This window comes from Natrix helvetica (genome assembly GCF_964273705.1).
Source record: "Natrix helvetica genome assembly, chromosome: 4".
Lineage (NCBI taxonomy): Eukaryota > Metazoa > Chordata > Lepidosauria > Squamata > Natricidae > Natrix > Natrix helvetica.
The window spans coordinates 107,634,688-107,653,637 of record NC_138550.1 but is presented as its reverse complement, the minus strand read 5'-3'; the positions used below and the strand labels follow the sequence as shown (position 1 = coordinate 107,653,637).

General features: G+C 36.8%; 1 protein-coding gene across 2 annotated transcripts in view; it reads right to left on the bottom strand.

Moving 5' to 3' along the window:
* MBP (myelin basic protein) overlaps positions 1 to 18,950 on the bottom strand; it is a 151,570-nt gene that overhangs the window by 103,472 nt on the left and 29,148 nt on the right. For both annotated transcript variants that reach the window (XM_081951704.1, XM_081951703.1), the window contains exon 2: positions 1,876 to 1,948. In XM_081951704.1, coding sequence (XP_081807830.1) covers positions 1,876 to 1,923 — 48 coding nt within the window. In that variant the 5' untranslated portion in view covers positions 1,924 to 1,948. The remainder of the gene's footprint in view (positions 1 to 1,875; positions 1,949 to 18,950) is intronic.

Here is an 18,950-nt window from a genome sequence, read left to right as displayed (position 1 = left end):
AAACGGGCTCCCGGGCTCTGTTTTCAGCTGCCATGGCCTCCTGCAACCCACTGCCAGTGAAAATGGAGCTCAGGAGGGCCGCATGCATCCCTCCAGAGCTCCATTTTCACTGGCAGAAGCACTGCAGGCTGGTCCTTCCCTGTTTCCAAGGCAGCCCTGTGGGCCAGATCTTAAGTACCCTGCAGGCTGAATCCAGCTCCCGGGCCTTGAGTTTGACACTCCTTGCCTAGAAAGTCTGATAATGTCCTCCAGAAGGCAATTGCAAACCATTTCTACATTATGCCAAAAAAAAAAAAAAGCATGGATGCATCTATGTAAGTCACCAGCACTTGAATTCAGCTCCAAAAATAACTTGATTACATCAGCAACAGTAGAACTGTTGGATAGTGGAGTTGAAGACAACTGATAGAAAAATAACTCAAAATTTCTGGAAGTAGTTTTGGGGTGGTCATAAGTCCTTATTCCTCATCTCTTCCTTTAGTTTCATTTTAAACTGGGTTTAAGTGGGCAGGTTTTTTAGAAGCCCTTGGGCATTTGTTTGAATCTTGTTTGATGCATCCATTAAATCCATACATTCACACTACTAATTTATGATTAAATAGATTGGATCTGCTGTTGGTTAGATTGTGATTCAGATAGAATCGTATGAGCTCCAGCTCCTGGAGCTAATCTTTTTTATGGTTTTTGAAATGCAAGTATTTTGGACAGAAAAGATTTTTTTCTTTTCCCATATACATGTATTGGCTTAATGGTTCACCTCATCCTGGTAGCATTTCATGAGATTTCTAGGATTTCATAAACTCTGCAATCTACAGGAAGATCTGCTGAAGTTGACCCTGCTTTCATCCTTGGTCCTTCATTTTGATTTCTATAGTCATAGGCAACTGTTCCTAACTATAATGATGCCAAAATGACTAAACGTGTTGTGTTGACACAACAAAAGTGCCGTCCTTTATATTTTCACTGCAACATTGCATACAAGTACTTAAAGAGCAGCGCTTGTGTCATAAAGCACGTTTTAACACTTGCTTCCTGCAGATTGCTTTGTCTGTGATTCACACGTAAGGGTGCACAGGCACCTGTGCAGAGCCTTTGAAAGGCCACAGCATCGTAATACTTTAGTCACCTCCCAAGTGGTGCAATGTAATCTACCTGGAGCCACCACTGAAAACTACCAGATGATGCAGCTAGTATAGAATGCAGCAGCACAGGAAGTTATGGGAACCTCAGTACACGCATGTCATGCCTCTGCTCTGTGAACTGTACTGACTCCCAGCATGCTTTCAGGTGGAATTCAAGGCAATGGTTATCACTTATTAAATCCTCTATTTCATGGAGTCAGGTTATTTGCAGGGACCGCTTCTCCATAAATGTTTGTGCCTATCCCATTAAGTCTTCCAGTAGGATCACACTTGGGGGGGGGGGGGCTTCATATGGAACCCCAGAAGCACATCTTTGATGTTGCAGTGCCTGCCCCCTGGAACACCATAATCCTCAAGACTGGCCTTGACCCTTTCAATACATCTATAAAATCAGGCAAACTTGGACTATGTGTGTTATTGTTTTTGTCTTTTTTTTTTACTTTTGTAGACATTATGCTTTTTACTTTTCTTCACGTAAGGTGAAATTTATAATTCTATATATATTTGTTTGCAGATGGTTTAATACTAAAAAATAGGGGGCAGGGGGGGAAAATTGTAGTAACCTGAAATCCAAGAAGATCTTTGAGTTTCTAGCTATTATTTGATTTGGGAAAATACAACCTTTACAGTGTCGTAATGATAAAGCTTCACCTACAAATCATGTTGCAACGTGCAATGAAAGATCTGTATTTCCAAAGACTGACCTACTTGCAAGGATAATGCTTTTCCTTACCTTTGCCTTCTCAGTAATTTGATCCTGTTTTCGAACTTGATTCCCCATGATGATTTCTACGTTCCTTCCAGAGCTACAATAAAAGAATATTTTTTAAAAAGTTGGTTAGGAGCATCACAATGAGTTACAAGTGTGAATTAGACAAGTATATTGCCCTAAAGTTTTAAACCCCCCCCCTCTAAGTCTATATATACTATTTTGGAAAATGTAGTTTTATGTTTTTATAGTTCATACTGTGCTCCAGGCTCAAACTCAAGTATACACGAGGAGGCTTGGAAAAAAACTACTGCAAGTTAAAATGCTTTCCCCTCCTCTCCCTCCACCCAGTCTTGCAACCAATTCTGAGATCAATGCCCTCCTTTGGATATAAGGGAGAATACTGTGATGCTGCCTTATTAAATTAAATTTAGGTATAGTGACCAAAGCAAATTGTAATGCTTAAGAGATTAGTCCCAGGTTCTTTGCAAAGCATGCTTCCGATGCAAAACCTCTCCAAAATGTAGATCACTGATAAATCTAACAATTGATATGTCTGACACCGATCATTATGGCACTAACTTAAACTGATCCAATAACAGCCAACAATATCTCTTCATACCTTGGTGTGAACAACCTGGTTTTGAAGAGTACAGGAGATAAATTTCATCCATGTAGAAGTACAATAACGTATTTATCCATTGAAAACCTACAGAAGATTGAGAGGTGTTTCATGTTTGACAACTGTTTCATGTTCCTCTTTTTAATCCAATAATGTAAAGCTCTTTACGCACAAGGACACATATTTTAAAATGATGCATTGTCGTGACAAAAAATATTACAACTGCATGGAAGGTGAATCAAAACCTGAACAAAACTAAGAAAATGTTTTGCAGAAAAGCTTTCCATTTTTAAAAAGTTTATTTTCAGAGTGTTTTTAAACTTTTAAATCTAGATTGTGGTGAAAGGTGTCAAGAAATCATGAAGGCTTTTTTTTTTTTTTTACACAGTAACTATGGTAAATATAAGAATAATTGACCTATGAGAATTTCACTTGACATTTATTTTCCTCAAAAAAAAGAAAAGAAAAAGAAAAGAAAATGCTTGTCATAAAATTGAATGAGACTGGAAGAAATCATACAGGTGCAGTTTCTGGCCAGTGCATGTATGCGCACACACGCACATGCAAATACACACACACACACACACACAGGAAGAGAGAGACAATACTGTTTCATGTAAGGGTTTGTCCTATTGCAAGCAGTCCTTGAATTATAATAGTTTTTAAAGTATTTATGACTATTTTTCACACTTATGACAGTTGTAGCATTCCCATGGTGGCGTGATCAAAATTCAGACTCTTGGCAACTGACTTATATTTATGATGGTTGCAGCATCCTGTCATCATGTGATCACTTTTTGCTATATTTGGATAAGCAAAGTCAATGAGGAAGCCAAATTCATTTAACAATTGTGTTACTAACTGAACAACTGCAGTGATTCACTTAACAAATGTGGCAAGGAAGTTCGTAAAATGGGGCAAACTCACTTAACAAACATTTCACTTAGCAATTGAAATGTTGGGCTCAATTGTGGTTGTAAGGTGAGGACTCCCTGTATTTCTAGATAGTGCATACTTTCTGAACATTCTCAGCTATTTCTTCATCAACTTGCTCAAAGATACTGAGCAATGATACAGTTATTAAATGAATGTAAAACCATGGTGAGAGTGGTTTTGAATCCATTAATAACTGTGCATTTTATCAAATTTCTAATTATCAGGTAGCGTTATCAAGTGCCCTACATTTTTTTCCCTCAAAATCTGGCATATGAATGATCCAGCTGACCAGTTAATAAATAGTAAGCAAAGTCTGTCAATTGGCAGACAAAAAAACATTAAGCAGTTAATTTTCTGGCTTTGTAGTATTCAAGAGAGCTATTAAAATATCAATAAATGAGAGCGGTTGGCAATATATGAAGTACGATGGCCAACTTTGCTCATATTTAATTATTGCCAGAAAACTTTTGAAAGGTTGTGTTTTCCACAGTGAATTCCAATAGTTACATCAGATTCTTTCTAGAGATTCATATTTTTACCATGAATATCTAGTATTTTTGATAATAGGACTGAGGAAGGTAAAGGAAAAAAATGGATGGCACTCAAAAAGATTGGACAGAGCAAAAAAGAGCAAAAACAAATGAAAGTTGAGCCCAACAATTTCTTTATTTAATCATTGGATTTCATGGTTGCCTGACTAAAAAAATACTTGGCTTTTTGGGTGGCTTACTGTTGTTTTTTTAAAATGAATTATAAGCACTGTTTCCAAAAACTCAGTGAAAAAAAATTGCCATCCTGAAAAGAGAAAACTGGCAAGGCATGCTATGAAATACTGCTGGCTTTTTATAAAAACAAATACCATCCGCACAGCCTGAACAAAGAAACAAGAAAAACTCCCATCCCAGATGTTATATAGTAGTCCTCACTTAATGGTCATTCATTCAACAATCATTTGAAGTTATGACAGTGCTGAAAACGTGCATCTTAGAACAGTCCTTATAATTGCAGTGGCCACAGTATCCTCATGGCCGCGATAGAGGGCCATGGTGACTCAATCACAATCTCAACATCTCAACATCGCTTGGTCATGTGATCACAATTTCCAACCTTCACTGAGGGCTTCCCACAAGCAAAGTCAAGAACACAAACGGTGACTATCTGACATTAGAGCCGTGGTGGTGCAGTGGTTAGAATGCGGTACAGCAGGCTAATTCTGCTGGCTGCCGGCTGCCTGCAGTTTGACTGTTCAATTTGCACCAGGCTCAAGGTTGACTCAGCTTTCCATCATTCTAAGGCTGGCAAAATGAGGACCCAGATTGTTGGGGGGCAATAGGCTGACTCTGTAAATCGCTTAGAGAGGGCTGTAAAAGGACCATGAAGTGGAATATAAGTCTAAGTGCTATTGCTATCATGCTGTCCATTTCTATCTATAAACAATATAACACCAGGGCAATACAAGCAAATTCCATTCTATTTCAGTCATGGAAGTAGTATGAAAGATGTGATATTTGAAATTGGACATTTTTAAACCTACTTTTATTTTGCACATTTTCCTAATACTAATGAGGACGTATTTAGAGAAGATAGGAAAGTATGGAGAAAACAGAGGAATATCAAGGGTGAGTTTCATTACCAAAGTATTTGCTGAACAATGTCTAAAGCATAAATTTGCATTGTGTGCCCATTAAAAAGTCTATAGCTTCTTACCCTAAAATAGAAACACTTTAGATAAATCATGTGTGTGTGTGTGTGTGTGTGTGTGTGCGTGTGTGCGTGTGTGTGTGTGTGTATATATGTATGTATACAAAGTACACTGATTAAAAATAAACTTCCACACAGCTAATGAGCAAGAATGCAAGAGAGCGAGAGAGACAGAGACAGAGACAGAGACAGAGACAGAGAGAGAGAGAGAGAGAGAGAGAGAGAGAGAGAGAGAGAATTGCTCAAAGTATTAAGATCTTCATCCAAGAAACCCCAGCTATTTATCAGATGAATTCAAAACACAGAATTTTGCAGAAATAATTCTGCACTGATGCCAACACCACCACAAGCTGCTCCATTGTTAACATGAAAATCAAAGATTAATAAAGGAATCCTTAGGGTAAGGATTCCAATAGTCAAACACATCACTTTTAAATGCTGTTTTATTCAAATGAAGCTTTTAATAGCATCATAAACATTAGCCTGTCTAAAACCACAGGAAGAATTTTAATTTTTAATGAGGATTTATTAATAACAAATTCCATTATTTTATTTTTGGTAGAAAAAAATAGCTTCACATTAATTCAGATAATATGCCAAAGAGTTAAAAACAGATGAATTGTTCTGCAGTGGAAAATGCAGGCAACCGATTTAAAGATTCAGACAAGTTATGTGATCTGTTCAAGGTCTAGCATAGAGGGAAGATGTCCCAATGCTCCGATCATATGTGGTTCTGCTTTCCTTTCACTAGGTCAACTTTGTCTATCCCTCTTCTCATTCCCTTCCTAGATTTTTTTCTTTACTCAAAGATGGATCTATTAGAACAGAGATAAGTTAATTTTATCTCCTCCTCTGTGCCCGGATAATCAGTCTGGTGGTATGAACCCGAAAATGGAAAATCAGCTCAATCCCATGAGCCCACACACAAAATTAACTTAAAGATAAAATTTCACTTGAGTCACGTTTGCTAGATGATGATTTTATGGACATGTCTCCACATTGTTTCCTTGTCAGTGTCAGACCTGAAAGCCATCTTTTACCTCATATGTGCCAATATGACATCTCTAATACCATAGAAGTAGCACCATAGAAGTAGGTTTTTTTATTACCTTCTTTTATTTATTATTTTTATTACATTCTACATTTGTTTAAACTTGCCAGTCTAGTCTACAGAATTCAGGTTTCTTGAGGTTTTCCAATCCAAGTACAAACATGGTCTAAGCTTGTTTACTCCAGATTGCCTCTTCCTGTGGCCAAAACCATGAAAAAAACAATCCAAATAAAATCATACCTCAACCAAACAATGTCATATCCACCCATGGCTATAATTTTCTGAGCTCCTTGCACCTCAAAGCTTTTAAACGCAGTTCTTAGCCATTTAAAATATCTCAGTCTTTCTCCATGCATTTCCTTTCTTGCAAATGTGGATTCAAGGTTCAGTGGTTCCAACTATTGATTGAACAAGCATTTTCAGTTCAATACTAACTATAATTTATTAGGATGTTTGAAAATGACATCATGTACTTAGTTTGCATCCAGTGTAAAGTTAGCTAGGGCTGGAGTCCAAATTGAACATTGTCCAATTTATAATAGCTTTATGAATTTATATTAATGAGCCACTACAAAAGCAAGATCAATTTTGGTTCCAAACATATACTAAGCATAAGGGCCTTATAGAGAAGAGTTAATAAAGCTGAACCATGTTTTAGAATTGTGTCCAAGTTAAGATTTGGGAAGCTTTCTCTGCTTATATCAAATACATTCAGTTTTCTCACTACACAGTGAGCCTACGAAATGTAATCATTTTCCTGGAACTTGGAGAAAGGGTTACATTCCATCTTTTTTACTAGTTATAGTACAATACAGGTAGTCCTCAACATACAACAGTTCATTTAGTGACCATTCAAAGTTACAACGGCATTGAAAAATGTTGCTTATGACTGTTTTTCATAGTTGTGACTTTTGTAACATCCGATGATCAAGTGATCAAAATTCAGGTACTGGCAACCTGTTCATATTTATGACCTTTGCTGCATCCCAGGGTCATGTGATCACCTTTTACAACCTTCTGACCAGCAAAGTCAAGGGGGAAGCCAGATTCACTTAACAACCAGGTTGCTAACTTATCAACTGGAGTGACTCACTTAACAACTGTGGCAAGAAAGGGCATAAAATTGTTCTGACCTAGGCTTTCCAAGAGCATGAAGCAAACTCCTTGTTCCAATAAAACCCCTTTTATTAATTTACTGCGAATTCTGCCCATTCATATCCAGCAAAGTCTTTCATGGGAGGATTTACAGTCACAGACCTTATCTGGCTTGGACAGCTGCCAGGCCGATATTTGCAAAACTTTGCAAGGAGTCTTGGAGAGTCACGAACCAATTAAGTGAACTAATTGTATCCTGCAAACTCCACTCCCCTTTTGCTCCTCTTTTATTTCCTCTGGGAAGGGCCATTCATCGTCCACCTGTAGCCTTACTCCCAAGTTGCCCCTGCAACTCTGTGCATGTGCACACTGGGAACAGGTTCCAGCTGTTCGTCTGCCTCACTGATGTCTGCCTCTGAAGGCGGCTGATCACTGGCATACGGCTCTGGCCCCCTCTCAGCCTCTGACACAGAGCCCTCATCAGAGCCTTCCCCAGACTCCAGGACTGGTCCATGTTCCTCCCCAACCTCCTCACTGTCTGAATCTGCTGCCAGTTCTGCTGGCGGGGAAAAACAAAAATGGGGCAAAACTCATTTAACAAATGTCTCACTTAACAACATAAATTTTGGGCTCAATTGTGGCTGTAAGTCGAGGACCTGTTTTAACCTTTTATCATTTCTACTCTGTTAGTTGTTGAAGAAGCTCCGGATAGATACCATCTTAGTGCTATTAACAATTGCACTGAGAGAATAGGACACTCATGCCATCATGCTCTGTGTGCACCTACTGTATCTTTATCCTTGCGTTCTTCGTGCACTGGGAGAGGCATGTCTACAGAGATGCTTGCACCATATTTCGATGCTTCTGCAACAATGCAGATGTACCTCCTGATGTATACAAATAGGGAGGACGGACAAGAAAGTTCAAGAAAGATAGTAGCACCAGCTCTGCAGGCCCGCCATGCAAAGAAGAGCTCCTGTACCATTAATGGAGAATTGTATTATTAGAACTCACAACAGGCATAACCCAGGGTTTACCTGCAGAATAACCTTCGGGTAACCTGCAGGATTGAAGGTTCTTTTTTTTTCCTTCAGAGAAAGGCAATACTTTCAATCATCATTTAATGAAACAAAGATGCTTGTCTCTACACTCCCGCTCAAAGTTTATCCCCAATTAACATATACAAAGAATGAATTCTTGTAATATGTTTGGATAATGTGATTCATTTGCCCTTCTGCACATGTATTTGCATCCCCTCCCCTTTAATTAAAGAAGGGTTGGTTGTTGGTTGCTTACAATCAGTCACATACAGGAGAGATAAGAAAAATATTTTTATAGTAGAATTGCCACCTGGTCTGCTTGAAACCAGTTTAACCGCCCTGTTTGCTTCCTTTATCTGCTCTTGTCACTGAACCACAATACTGCAGTTACCACATTTTACAGTTCTATCCGCAATCATGCAAATCAGCAGATGCCAAACACACATTTCGGGTAAGCTGGCATGAAATACGAAAGCAAGTCTGAAATACCATCATTTCCCCCAAATGAATTTAACCCAATCTGTTGTCAAGACTAATTGCATTTTGCAGCAAAAACAAAACAGAGTACATTTGAAGGACAATTCGCAGCGCAGCGCAGGATTATTTTTACCTCTCTATCCCAACAATTTCACTGCGTTTCTTGACTGGCAAATGAAATGACTTGTTCTTTTTTGAAATGGCAAGTTTATCTATTCATCAAAAAAATGACTCAGTGTGTTTTCCCCCCCTGTGGTATAGATTTTAAACACATTTTGGAATGTTAGAAAATCATTAACTACTCTTTCTCCCCAAGGTGGATTTAGAAATCTGCTTGACATATCTGATGTATATGGAAGCTTTCCCTTTTTTTCCTCTTTTTTGTTTGCTTTTGTAGCTATTACTTCATGTATTTGTTTCCTTATTTTTATTTTGTCATTTCTTAAATCTCTGTCTGTAAAACTTATTAAAATAAGTATTTGAATAAAATAAAATAGAGCTATAACAACAACAAAGCATGTGAACCAATTTCATGGAATGGGTTTTGATCTTTTGATGACCCTTTCAGGTATGCAAATCCTGGTGCAAGTTAGCAGGTAATAAATTGTCTATCCATCCATAATATACTCTATTAAAGGATAATATATATCATTTGTTGCTTATATTACCGTGTTTCCCTGAAAATAAGACTTCCCAAGATAGTAAACCCAATCGGGCTTTTGAGCGCATGCAGTAAAATAAGCCATCCCCTGAAAATATTACAAAACAGCAGCCATGCCATGAGGTGATTACGCTCGCCATCTCCTGCACCTCAAAAATAATAAGACCTCCCTGAAAATAAGGCCGAGTGCTTATTTCAGGGGTCAAAAGAAAATAAGACCCTGTCTTATTTTCAGGGAAACACGGTAATATATAGAACAAATCTACTTCATTAGTACATTAAACTACACTGAAAGATATTGATGCAAATCAGTAGTTTTCAATCTGGAAATAAAACAAATTGCTAAATACAATTCTATTGTTTAAGTTTTCACAAACGCAGTCATCCGTGTTTCAGCAATGTTTGAAGACTATAAAATATCCAATAAAGTTTGGAACTATACAAAGTATACAAAGCCATGCTTTCATTGTGATAAGGCCCATCATGGCTTTCATTGTATTTGGCATCAAACAATGTAGCCACTGGCATCAAACACATTGCACTTGTTGCAGGCTGTTTTTTTCAAGTTTGACTTTTTTAGTCAAAAAGTTAGACTCAAACTAACCACACGAGTTCCTGTTTTCTGTCTTGGATGAGAACATTTAATTGCTTGCTATCTATGCAAAGGCACACCTCCTGTGGCACTTCCCTTTTCTCAGTGTGATTCAGACAAACCAGTTTGTTCTACATGCCTTACTCCAAAGGCACGTGGTACAAGATTTTGAAGTTTTTCAACTATGTTTTGACAAAACTCTTTAAAACACAAAACGCAGACCATCCCTTGATTTTTCATTTAGCTTCATAAGCTTTTGACGTGTTTGAAAACAGAAGGAAGAACTCATATTGCTAACTTTCATTAAGTAGAAATTGAAAAGTTTGGTTTCATGCAGTTGTGGGGTTTTTGTTTTGTTTAGCCTGTTAAAAAGAATAAGATAAACAATGAAGTAACCAATACAGATCACTGACTTGAAAGCACTGTTGCTTCTGTTGCTCTAAATAAAGGCTTCTGCAACTTAAGGTTCCCCCAACCATCATCATCACTGGGATAATTTGGGGAATTCATCTTCCAGAATTTTCTACTCCATTTGGATAAAGACTGACGAGTTCTGAGAAATCACCACACTGGCTTGGGAAGTTCTAATAGAAAACCTACTAGAACATCCATTAATTTGGCTTAACCTTCACAAAGTCAATTGAAATAAATCAGCCATGCATTAGTAGGGTTAAGACACAAGGTAAGAGAGAGAAGGAATATTTAAAGGGCTCAGTGGGAAATGATTGATGGGGCTTGGGACACATCTGTACAAGGTCAGGTGCAGCCTCTAAAATATTCTATGTCCATTATTATTAGTAGGAAGCCATGATTCAAAACAAGAAAAACAACTCTGTAGTAAATGTTAAGAAAGAGCTTTCATGAAAGTGTTTTTTAAAACAATATTTGGACAGAGAAACAGACTGCCTATGAATGATAAGTACTTTGTTGCAACGAACGTTGACCATATATCCATCAGGGGCGAAATCCACTTACCTTTGCTACCAGTTTGGTAGCAATGTGAGCACACGCATGCTCAGAGGGTCACAAACGGATGTGATGACATCCGGTTGGGTGGGCGGGGCCTGCTATGAACACGCCTACAAAGGTAAGCAAACAGCGAGGGGGAGAAAATCCGCTGTGCCAAGCAATTTAGATTAACTAGAAAGAAGGAAATCCTGCTTTCTAGCTAATATAAATCACACATCACAGCTGATCATTGGAAAAACATTTTTTACTGCATGTTTAGGCAAACCAGTAGCATTTTTACTACCGGTTTGGGTGAATCAGTCTGAACTGGTAGCATTTCATCTCTGATATCCATACAATATGCTCTAATTGTGCTCTATTTCTATAAGAGACTGGAATAAATGAACCTTTTCAAGGCATCGATATCCTTGATTATTACTTTCAAAGCCTTTCCCACAGAATAGCCTCCACCCTGAAACAGAAGGGCTCTTCTCTCAGGCATTGGGTAAGATGGGAGGTGAGCCCGGTATATATGCATATAAAAGAAAGCTCAGGATCATATTGGTTGAAAACATGCGAAAGAGGCCTTCATCCTGCAGTGGATACACAACAGCTAAAATGATGTTTTGAGAGAGTATTGTTTCAGCACTGATGGTGTGTAAGAGTCTCAAATGTTTTTTAAATTATTACTAGCTGTTAACCTGGCATTGTCCAGATATTTCTTTATCCAAATCCTATATTAGACATTCACAAATATCTGGACCAAATGTAATTTCTAATGTTGGATTTTCCCCCTTACGAGAGGGAGCCCCTTCGTGGACTACTGTGAAGTCATTACCATGGCAACTCCACTATGCTGTACAGTAGAAGTCATTTAAGGCACAACAGGCTGTATCTTAACAGAAAACACACCCTGAGGGATGTTAGAGGTATCTGACCCCCACAGTATTTGTTTCCAGAGAGTAAGTCATCTGTGTACCAAGTTTGGTTGAAATTGCTCGAGGCATTCCAGAATTATTTATTTATTATTTATTTATTTATTTATTTATTTATTTATTTATTTATTTATTTATTTATTTATTATTTATTATTTATTTATTTATTTATTTATTTATTTATTTATTTATTATTTATTTGAACTTATTAGTTACCCCCTCTCCCCACAGGGACTCGGGGCGATGTACACAAGCAACAGTCAGCACAGTGTCATACAGAGGAGGTAAAAAATAAATAAATAAATTACAATACTCAAAAAGGTTAAAACCCCAATAACATTAAAAGTTTAAAAACTAAAATTAACAATTAAAAATGACCAAGGGGTGGAAAAGTTGTCGAGTTATGCCAGGCCAGCTAGCCGAAACAGGTGGGTCTTCAGTTTACTGCGGAAGGAGCGGAGATCGGTTGTTGTCCTAATGTCTGGGGGGAGGTCGTTCCAAAGGGTAGGGCCCGCCACAGAGAAGGACCTACTCCTGGGCACTGCCCTCTGACAATCTCTAGAGGACGGCACCCGGAGGAGACCCTCTCTGTGTGAGCGAATGGGCCGCAGGGATGTATGGGGCAGGACATGATCCCGCAGGTAACTAGGCCCTATGCCATGGAGCGCTTTGAAGATGGTAACTAACACCTTGAAGCGCAATTATGCTGGAGCGTGCGCGCGCATACACACACACACACACACACACATCATATACATGATTAAATTATGTTTGTTAGGTGCCAATAGTTGTTTCATATAATGTAGGCATCCATATAAATGTTTCACATAAATAAATAAATTGCTAGATGATAATGCTACCATCTAAACTTCCTTATTGTAAGGTTTATTTATTTATTCACAACTTGGTAATAAATGACAGAGTTGTTCTTTCATCCAACCCGTTTCCTAGAAAAAGATACGGCAGACACAGTTCAGTTAGATAATAATCTTTTACTGCTGACAAGAATGAAACCGTATGAAACAGTTGCCTGCTGCCAGTTGGAAGGATATACATGTTTCTTACACCCATGGTGGCTTATATATTCTGAATATATATTCTGCTCTCCCCATGAATTAATGCACTGTTTGTGCAGTTCTTGGAGATCTTGAAGTTGAATGGTTATTGAGAATGTATAGAATTGCCCCTTCTGGTCTGAGAACCACTGGCTTTTTTGTTAATTCTCAAGACAAATGAACAAAAACGTTATTTATAATGCCCACACACCCACATATAATCCATAAAACAAATAGCCATTAAAATTTTCCAAGAGAAATGAAATCAACATTCACTATATGGTAAAAATGACTCGCAACATTAAATGTGATATCCTGCCATCTAATCTTGCTCATAACTTTTCAAAAATAAAAGCTAACTTCAATACTCTACATTTCAAGATATGTTAACAAGGGCTTCTGTCAATCAGTCTGCTTTATGAAATAAGCTTTGACATCTTTAAAACATCTACATATAAAGATGCAGTGAGCCAGATCAGGGGAGAAGAGAATTTTATAACTGGGGACTTTAGTCCTAATTTACAAGGAAATCGAAAAGTGAAATCTGTAAAGAGAACTGAAAAATAAATAAAGTCTTGTTAATTGTATTTATAAATCAGATCAGAACAAGGTGGTAGCTTGGATAGACAGGGGAAATGACCAACTGCATGAAACATTAGTCTCAATAATTTAAATTGGGCAATGCAAAACCTGCAATGTGAATAAAATCAGTAAAACGAACAATGGTTCTGAGCAATGTGTATTGCAAAACAATGATATAACATTCAACTCGGGTAAATTGGAGTTGAACCTAAGGCAGGGTGGTTTCTATCAGTGTTGCAATGGCTAATTATTCAGTGGTTTAAGGCATTTAGTTCAATACACATTTGTATGAATACTAAATTTGAAGCAGGAATGGATAATTGCCATTTCTGCAATGGAATGCAGCCATGTAATAAAAATGTTCTGTTTGCAGTAAACCCTTGGTTTACTAGAGTCAGGGGATAGATTATTAAAGCAGAATGTACATTAAATTTGAATGGGATTTTACACATGCCTATCCTGTGTAGGCCACAAAAGAGAATGGGATTTTACACGTGCTTTTTCTACATATTTTATGCATGTCATATATATGTAAAATTTTATTCATGCTTAAATGACAACTACTAGGATTTTATATGTGTGCATTTAGATTTTATAATTTCCATACAAGACCTCTTTAATCAACAGTTTTAGTAACCAACCTACTAATATATCTCTATCAGTATTAAATATTTATTTATTTATTTATTTATTTATTTATTTATTTATTTATTTATTTATTTATTATTTATTTATTTATTTATTTATTTATTTATTTATTTATTTATTTATTTATTTATTTATTTATTTATTTATTTATTTATTTATTTATTTATTTATTTATTTATTTATTTATTTATTTATTTATTTATTTATTTATTTATTTATTAATTAAATATATATACCACCCATTTCACCCAGATATTTTTCACATATTAGCTGATATCTTAATACCTGTGACTGGCACAGAAAGTTTTTATATGTTTTTTTTTTGACATTGTTACAAGCTGATATCTGTTACTTTTACTTTTATAGACACTGTTTTAGATATACATAAAGAATTACGAGTCTGGTTATGAGTCCTAGGTTTTTTCTTTAAATTACATTTCAATGCACAATTTAAAAAAGCAACTTGTGGTAGAGGCTGGTGCCTGAGAAATACAGAACTGAGAAATATGATTGATATTGAGATTTTGATTCAAATCTTTTCTTTTACAATTTTGTGCTCCCCCCATTATATTTTGCATCTAGTTCATAATTTTTAAAAAAAGTATGAGGAAAGAAAAAAGAGATTTTTACTCAAATCCAAAAACAGTCCTGTTCACCTGGACCTAAATTCGAAGTAATTGAAATTTTATTCCTTTCACAAATTATCATGCCAGAAGTGTCTGCTTGAGCGGGATTAAATTTTAACAGAATTAATTGGTCTCTCTCTCCCTCTCCCTCTCCCTCTCCCTCCCTCCCCTAATAAAATTCAGAGAAATAAATGCAGGCATCTAGATGATAGCATACTTTAAAAAATAAATTATTTTTAGGAATGAAACATAATCAAAATCCACAGGTATGAAGTTTCAAGCAAGGCAAGCCTTTAGAATTTTAGGAAGTTAAGAGGAATAAAAAATGTTGCTCATCGGTATTCAATAGGTAATATCTATAAAATTAAGAAACATTCCAATGGTACATTTTGTCTGGATGTCTATCAAAGGTCAGAAGAACAATCTTTTGAGCTTCTGAGCTGAGAAAGGATTCTCCAATTTCCTTAATTGATAGTAGAGTGAAAAAAAGGTTAATTTATTATTGGGAGCTAGAAGTTGAATAACACTTATTATATTGTGAAGGGAAATTCCCCAAATTAGTTGAAACCAGGATGTGAGCAATTATGATGTTGGCAAAATAATGAGGGGTGGTTTTGGTTAGCTATAAAGGCAAGGGAGGAATTCCAAATGTGGTGAGATTAAAAAATAATCATGTTCAGATAAAGAATACAACCAACATTTTGAGTGAGCAATGAATGTGAAAGACAAGATAAGAATTAAGTCTCAGTACACAGAGAGACAATTCCAGGCTGCAAAGACAATTTAATTGTATTGAGCCTTGAGCAGGGGATTAAGATCAATAGGACAAATCAGGCTCCTGCAATCTAGGTGTCTTCCAGATTTATGGACTTCAATTCTCACTTCTCAGCAAAGGTCATGAGTAACTCCAGGAGAAGGAATCTACAGGTTTTTATTTCACTCATCTACACATAAATCCATACATTTTGGATGGTTGTACCAACTGCAATTTGTTTGTGGAGAAATAAATAATACCAGAGAAGACTCCCAAAACTAACCGACCCTATCCAAGAAAGCAATCACAACAACTCTATAAAACAGACTTTCCTTTGTTTCTTTATTGCCCATACTGCCTAATAAGATGAAATCCAATGTAGATAGAAGTAAATTTTTACATTTAGACAAGAAAAACCAAATGCACAAATATAGAACAGGTGGTACCTAACTCAACAGGTAGTAACTGGACAATCACTTGAATATGAGCCAGCAATGTGCTGCAACTGCCAAGTTAAAGCATTAATAGGATAGAATCAAGATCACATGAAATGTTAGTACCACTTAATAATGCCTTGGTAAGACCACATTTGGAATATTGCATCCAGTTTTGGTCGCCACGATATTAAAAAGACTCTAGACAGAGTGCAGAGAAGAGCAACAAAACTGATTAGGGGGATGGAGGCTAAAACATATGAAGAACAGTTGCAGGAATTGTATATTTAATCTAGTAAAAAGAATGATTAGGGGTGACATGATAGCAGTGTTCCAATATCTAAAGGGCTGCCAGAAAGAAGAGAGGGTCAATCTATTCTCCAAAGGCACCTGAATGCAGGACAAGAAGCAATGATGAAACTAATGAAAGAGGGAAGCAACCTAGAATTAAGGAGAATTTTCCTGAGAGTAATTAACCTCTGGAACTGCTTGCCTTCAGAAATTGTGGGTGCTCTAACACTAGAGGCTTGCAAGAAGAGACAGGGCAAACATTGGTCCAGAATGGTATACGGGCTCCTGCTTGAGTAGAGGATTGGACTAGAAGACCCCCTTCCAACTCTGTTAGTCTGTTATTCTATCATTGTCTGGGCAATCCATGAAGTATAATCTGTATATGAATTGTGAGGGTCAAATAAAAGTCCATGTACTCGGTGTCAAGAAGGGACAATATTTCTTATACAGAAATGGCGAGTAACTAAGTAGGCTGCAATTAGAGGAAAGAGCTCTGGACTTATTATATAGTTTCTAAGTTAACAGCAGGGGCTTCTTAGAATAATTGCAGTTATCCTAGAAAATGTACTTTAGTTTTATGTTTTTCTTTCTTTAACAGTGTTATTTCAACCCATAAATGTCTAGGATTTGGAAATACTGCAAGTGGGACATGTTGCAGCAACTCTGGAAGACTATAGTTAAATAATGGAGACAGATGTAGCAATACAAAAAGGGCTGTTGGGATGAATTATCAGAAGTCGAAAAACCGCATAAAAGTAACATTTAAAAGCTAGTTAAAAATACAACATATGTAACATGTATTTTCTCAAAATGTTTGACATCACCTTATGAATGTTTAATTTAAAGTGGCAACCAGTCAATGAGTAAAATAAATGATGCAGTAATCAAGCTGGGAAAATGTTATTATCACAATCATCATCATATTTTTAATGAGGACATTGTACATAATATGCCCAACGCTGTTGTACCGTAGGACACGTGTCAAACTGATTTGCATTTGTGCACGTACTAAGCACAACACATGATTCTCTGCAGTCTCCAACTAGAATTTAGAAGCTATCTACAGACTACATGTCCTATTTTTTTTAAGTACACCATGCAGAGACTGATATTCAGACAAAGCTCTTGGGGATCATGCCGTATATGCCAGCTGGCACATTTCACGCACATTGTTTTCCATCTGGATTCAGCTTCTCGTGCTGACCATGTTCTACATTCTGTAATTTACACTGGCTGGTTCAATAGTCAGCAGAAAACACTGCCCACTTACCAAATCTGGTGAGTACAATTTGCTGCTGTCTGCTCTCAAAGACATGTATTACTTGTGTGAGAGAGAAACTGGATTCGATTCTGTAAACATGTTTGGTATCAAAGAAGGAAAACATTATATGTTTCTCTCAGATTTGTATCGTAAGTGCACTGTCTCTCAAAATCATCTGCTTTACTTCACATACTGCTCTGAACTTTCTTGAAAAGAGAAACATGCATGTAAACCAGACCAGTGAAGCCTATAACTTTCCAGATGTTCTAAACAGAACTGAGAACATTCCTCATTACTATAGCACTTAGCAATTGCACTTAGACTTATATACTGCTTCATAGTGCTTTTACAACCCTCTCTAAGTGGTTGACAGAGTCAGCATATTGCCTCCAACAATCAGGATCCTCATTTTACCCATCTCGGAAGGATGGAAGTTTGAGCCAACCTTGAGCTGGTGAGATTTGAACTGCTGAACTGCAGGTAGCAGTCATCTGAAGTAGCCCGCAGTACTGCACTCTAACCATTGTACCACTTTGGCTCTCTAGCCATTACTAGCCATACTGGCTGAGTTGCTGATAACTATAGTTTAGCAGCATTGGTAGGGTTTCGGGTTTTGCACACAAATGTTCTTCTTACCACAATATTAAGTCATAGAAACAAAAGACAATCACGTCTTCTTGGTCAATTAATCCAAGAATAGAACCATGGATTTCAGCAAATTAATTTTTGCCCTGCTCCCCATTTTAAGATTGCACCACTCAAATAAGAATGGGGGAATTACTTTTTATCCAGGACAGCAAATACTGACATGTTTTTTTTAATCTCATTCTGTAGGAAGTATTTTAGATAGGAAGAACTTAATTATCAAGGAATTTAGCCAGGTCACTACATTAACACTTTCTGATACTATCAAAGGTCCTTCTCAGTTAAAATTCAAGCTTGTTTCTAATCTTAATGTCCAATATTATTAGCTAGTTTTTTGGTCTGTGCTTTCAACACTATTTTATATATGATGTACAGTGAGTTGGGTGTAAGAGAGAGAAAATGAGGCTGAAGGAGAATGAGTGTGTAGGTACAATTGTTTTCCAGAGTTGAAGTTGGAACGGTATTACATTTGCATATAATACATTTGTTCATGAAATGCTAATTTCATGTGAGGAGATTATTTGAGCATTATCTACTCACACAATTAGCATTTCATAAACAAATGTAATACTGTTCCAACTTCAACTCTGAAAAAGAACTATACCTATGCACCCATTCTCCTTCTGCCTCACTTTCTCTGTCTTACAGCCAACATACTATACACCCAACTCTGTCATAACATCTCACAAGAAAAAAAATTGACAGCCATGAAAGAGTTGGCATACAAGTCTCTCCTTAAAATTTG